We start from the raw sequence: 5,854 nt of genomic DNA on the forward strand, positions 1-5,854 counted from the left end.
ACTAAATCCACACAATCTGTTTTCCCAAACTTTTTGATTCACAATGGTTGATTTTTCTAACAACTAAAGATTGAAAGTAATTAACAGCTGAAAATTAACTAAACTTGATGTGTAGACAGTAGAAATAAAGTCTAAGGCAATGGTTTCCCCCGTTGGTACTTTCCTTGGTTGTCTATGTCCTATAACTATGATTTAGCTACCTCTAACAATCATGAACTCTCCATCTATCATAATTCTTTCTCAAGTAATTTTTATAATCTACTAGACGCACTTTCTCAAGCTACGCTAGCTACTTGCACAATACGGTTCACTTAGATTTCACCCGGGGTTTCGTTATCTCTAATCCAACCCCTAAACCCTCGGTTATGACTCTCGTCTATACTCCGGGAGTGATGTTGTTCATACAATCGCCTAAATATGCACTCTCTCTCAAGAAGATATATAATAAATAGGAACGGATAATCGAGGGCCCTTTCAACTATTCCACAATCAAAACGTAGATGAACAATTAGATATTAACAATAAAATCTAATTATATTGATAAAACAACCAAGTTATTCCCAACGGGTTCCACCAAAACGTTAGATTAAGGTTTTTAGCTACTCATGACAATGGGTAAATCAAATACTAAAAGATTCATAATCATAAGTTGCAAGAAAATAAAGAAGAATAGAAATAATGATGTTTTGGGTGATCTCTCACACTTGTTTTTCTTGCCAAAGTACTCTCTAATAATGTTACATGCCTCCTTTGGGCGAGTTCTAGTATTTAAATAGGGTTTTGGGATAAGAATTCCGGAATTTGCACTTCAGTCCCTTAAGTTCCCGTCGCCTGCCGCGGTCCTACAGCGCCCACGCTGGGACCGCGGCCAAATGGCCTCTCTGAATCTCCTCTGACAGCTCACCGCGGTCCTACCACGCCCACGCTGGGACCGCGGCAGTTCACCTCCAGGCCTCGTTTGTGTATTTCAAATGGTTCACTCGGCGACTTTGATGCGATTGGCTTCTTTTTCTTCCATAAATGATACAAAACCACTCCATAGCCTTCTTCTAATGTATGTAACCTGAAAAACATGAAAAGCACTAATAAGAGCATTTTGCTATCACTTTTACAATAAAAACTCTACAAGAAAGTGGTTCTTTTGGGGCTTAATCATAGTTCAATTCACCTATTATCAACACCCCACACTTAAAGCTTTGCTCGTCCTCGAGCAATTTAAACCACACTTCTATGCCTAATCGCTCAACGACTTACCCAATTTATGTCACACCCGCCATTATGAAAGAACAACCTAAGCAGTGCAACTGTCACACCTCAGATGCAGACTCTAATGCCATGCCACACACATGCTCACTCTAGTTACTCTACAGAGGTGAAAACTTGTTGTTTCTTCCTGAGTCACATGCCCTCACATCAATAAATTGAGAGAAGTTCCACACATATAGAATCAAGCACAACGAACTTTAGATAGAAAGAATTCACTCACTCTCAGCAAAGAACATTCATATGCCACACAGATACACCATAAGCTTGCCCTTAGTGTAATACTCTACTAATCGAGTTGTTTTAGTCTACGATCAAGAGGTCTTTATTTGGTTGTAATGTAGGCTAAGGGACGGGTAGGATATATTTGGATATAGTGACTAACCTCCCTAAGCACTTTTAATACATTCTTCCTTTATTCCAATTTCCATGTTCAGCCCAGTCATCCTTTCACACTTGTTTCATAAGCTACCCCCGCTTTTCTAGGTGCAACTGGCTTTTCTTGCCATTCACTACTTTAGGACCACCTATTTGCAAGGTCCTTCTTCTATATTTCAATATATACATATTTTTTTTAACTACCATTGCACCATTCCAGTATTTTCCTGATTCCCTTTTTCTACTCCCTCTCCCACCCCACACATTGACTTTTACATGATCTTTAACAATTCAAGTGCTTCTAGGAGGCAGAGGGTCAAACAGTCAAGCTATTCAACACATGGATGTAGGTTATTACAAGGTTATCAAAGAAACAAGCTTTAAGCTCAAAGGGGTTAAGTATGGTAATATGTACAGGTGGATTCATAATTAGCCCGACTGCAGAAAGAAATGCCTCAATCATCTCTAAGACCAAACAACTTCTATTTCGCTTTGCAAACACACTAGGCAAGTTCTAGGTACCACATGCAAGCACATAATACAGGTATTTCCTCACACACACTTGGCATGAAACTCATTCCGAATTAGTTTGTCAACACACTCACATGAGTGTTCAAGCAAGACAAGGTGTGCACAATTAAGACATAATTTACGAGTCTACAAACGAGCCTAGATGTCGCACTCTCAAGTTCGTTTAGTTGTTAGCAGGTGTATACATCAAAAGGGTGGATTCCTGCCCTCACCCCTACTAATCTAAGAGAGTCTTCAGAGTCCTAAAAAAAGTCTACCTAACCCGGTTCAAGAAAAAGCCCTTGGAAAAGAACCGCGGTCAAAAGAAAAACCAAGGGGGAATTACTACATTACCTAAAAAGAGAAAAGAAAATAAAATAAAATAAATATCTACATGGACTACTTCCCTCAAGAGTACTTCCAAGTGGTCCGTCCTCAGGAAGAGTCCTTTACCCCTTAACAACCGACTTTGACCCTCAAGAGACCCGTCGACAAGTGTCCGTCGTTGGGCCAAGTCAGTTATAAAATTACAACATGTTTAATATGTACAATACGACACATCACAACAACAAGTCTCCCACCCCACACTTATAATCATGGCATGTCCCCATGTCATACAAAAATAAAGAGCAGTAGGGTAAGAAGACTTCCCTGAGTATCACTCGGAGTCGGAGACCGTGCTGGGGTCCACATAACAAGCTCGTCCCAATGCACGGAACCACGCCATCATGCGGTTCTCAGACCTGGCATGGCGCTGAGACATAGCATCCATCCTCACATGCAGGCCATCCACCGAGGTACGAAGTTCCACGAGCTCCTCCTCCACTGAATGTAGCATAGGCCGGGTGGATTGTGATCTAGAGAGTCCGGCTCCAGTGTGGGAACGCCAGGAAGATCCAGCTCCGTCATATGACCTCCTGGAGGGTGCCATTGGTGCTTGGGCTTCCTCCTCATCATCAATATCTATGGTCGCGGGCGCATCTCTGCCCACGTTGATCCTAGAAGTTCTAAAGGGTATCCTTGAGGGCAATGTGCCATCAGTAGGCAGAGTGGGAACACCCTTGAGCAGACACAATCTAGTCACCAATGAGGGAAAATAAAACCCCTTAGACTGCAGCGAGGATCGAAGGATCATTTCATCACCAATGAGTCGCGCTGCATCAAAGTCACGCTTTGTGACAAAGCACCATACCAGTAGAGCCCTTCGGTGGTTGACATCGATAGAGTTGCTTATGGGCAGGAAGCGGCTGCAAATGATATTGAACCAGTACTTGGCCTCGTGAGTGAAGGACTTGGAGTGGAGGGTGATGTTTTCCTGTATCCAAGTTGGTTGGCCATTCTGGCAAATTGCTTCAATCAAGGTATCCCAATTAACCCCATGAGCGTCGTGGTAATGATCAACATTACCTCTGAATTGGGGCAACTGCAAAACCTGCCGAATCTTAAGAATGGAAGCATCCACCACCTTGCCACGCACAAATACCTCTCGGCTAAAATGCTCCGTGCAATTTGCATAGAATTCCCGGACTAGCATTGGATTCGCTGTTTCGGGCTCCTCAAACAAAAATTCCATCTCCCTCCGCCGTATCTCTTCATACATGACTGGGCTTTCCATGCGGAGGGCAACCCTATCCACAGCAATCTCCGGGACGAAGGTCTTTGTGGCTTTCGCATGAATGCATCCTCAGCCCCCGGAGACTGGAACCTAGTTTCATCATATGTAGTCCCCTGGGAAGTACCTTTGTGACTCTTTTGTGCCATAATATCTGCAACAAGACAGGGCAACTACCAAAAACATCCTAAACTGGGCCATGCGAATGGTTACTCAGACTTCGCCACCCGCTGGCACTAAACAGTTATCATTGGCCAACAATGCCAAAACACCCATCAACATGTCAAATTTTCCCATAATACCACACGCAACCTTTCATCAGTGAACTATGTCAACCACCACCACCACAATCAATTACAATGAGCACAAAGTGCTCCAAAATTTACAACACATCCTAAATTTTCGGCCATATAGGCCCATCCACCAAACTTTGCCCTAAAAATTATTGTTAGGTCTCCAAAACACTACAAATACCTCCCCACAAGTTAAGCACCATGAAACCCAACATCAAGCACCAACCATGGCTAAAAGAATCAAATAAAAAAAGAAAACAAAGAAAAAGATACAATTGATACATTACAACAAATTCTAGGGTTAGGAAAACTAATTTACACTAACTATTTGAAGAAAAGAGAAGAGAAGAGAAGAAAGCTTACCTTGTAGATGAGATGAGAGAGTGGAAGAAGAAGAAATTTGGTGAAGAATGGGGGTTAGGGCTTTGGGAGGAAGAAGATGAAAGGGGAAAAGATGAGAGAATAGAGAGAAAGGGGGGTGAGGGTCGTGTGGTTGGAGTGGGTAATGAGGGGTGGGGAAAGGTTAATGAAGGAGGGGGGGGGCAAATAAAAGAAAGATAAAAAAATTGAAAAATTCAGAAAACTTACCTGACTGGGCCCGTCTCTGGGCTACCGCGGTCACGCTGGGACCGCGGTAGACCAGGTTCAGAGAGGTGGTTTGACCGCGATCCTACCGCGGCCACGCTTGGACCGCGGTGGGAAAACTTCAGAGGGCTTGTTTGACCGCGGTCCGGCCGCGGTTACGCCGAGACCGCGGTCAAGGCGTTTTTATGGTACTTTTTTTTTTATATATATACAGTTATACATTACACTTACAATAATTCGTGGGTTGCCTCCCACACAGCGCCTGATTTAACGTCGCGGCACGATGCAAATAGTGGAGTTCCTACTCCTCGTTTTCGTATTGGGGTTCTTTGAAATGTGACACCACTGTATCCCCTTTTTCGTCAGCTGATCCAAGGTAGTGTTTCAACCTTTGTCCATTGACGGAGAATTTGTTCGTCCCGTCTTTTGATTCAATCTCCACAGCTCCACTAGCAAACATTTGCACCACTCGGAATGGCCCTGACCATCGGGATTTCAACTTACCCGGAAACAATCTCAACCTTGAGTTGTACAATAACACCATATCACCGGGTTTGAAGTCTCTGTCCATGATGTGCTTATCATGAATTTTCTTCATCCGTTCCTTGTAAAGCCTCGTGCTCTCAGAGGCTTGATACCGAAATTCCTCTAGCTCGTGCAACTCCGTTAGTCGATTTTGTCCGGCTGCTTCGGGATCCATGTTTAATTGTTTTAATGCCCACCAAGCACGGTCTTCTAACTGCACAGGTAGATGACAGGCCTTTCCAAACACCAACTTGTATGGTGACATACCTATTGGCGTTTTGAATGCAGTTCTGTTGGCCCAGAGTGCGTCGTCCAGCTTCTTTGCCCAATCCGTTTGGGTTGCGTTCACAGTTTTCGTTAATACACTCTTAATATCCATGTTGGACACTTTAACTTTCCCACTAGTCTGCGGATGGTAGGGCGTAGCCACTTTGTGGTGCACATCATATTTAGCCAGCAATTTCTCGAAGGCTCTATTGCAGAAGTGAGTGCCTCCATCACTGATGATCGCCCTTGGTATCCCAAACCGGGTGAATATGTGCTTCTTCAGGAATCCGACCACCACTCGTGCATCATTGGTCGGCAAGGCTGCAGCTTCCACCCATTTAGACACATAATCCACCGCCACAAGTATGTACTTATTACCGAATGAGCTGACAAAGGGACCCATGAAGTCTATCCCCCACAC

At 43.8% G+C, this 5,854-nt stretch overlaps 1 protein-coding gene across 1 annotated transcript; it reads right to left on the reverse strand.

Annotated features, from left to right (window-relative positions):
* On the reverse strand, window positions 4,943-5,545 carry LOC109238603. Its single transcript, XM_019405095.1, has one exon. The coding sequence runs from the start codon at window positions 5,543-5,545 to the stop codon at window positions 4,943-4,945; it is 603 nt and encodes a 200-aa protein (XP_019260640.1).

This window comes from Nicotiana attenuata, chromosome 1 (genome assembly GCF_001879085.1).
Source record: "Nicotiana attenuata strain UT chromosome 1, NIATTr2, whole genome shotgun sequence".
Lineage (NCBI taxonomy): Eukaryota > Viridiplantae > Streptophyta > Magnoliopsida > Solanales > Solanaceae > Nicotiana > Nicotiana attenuata.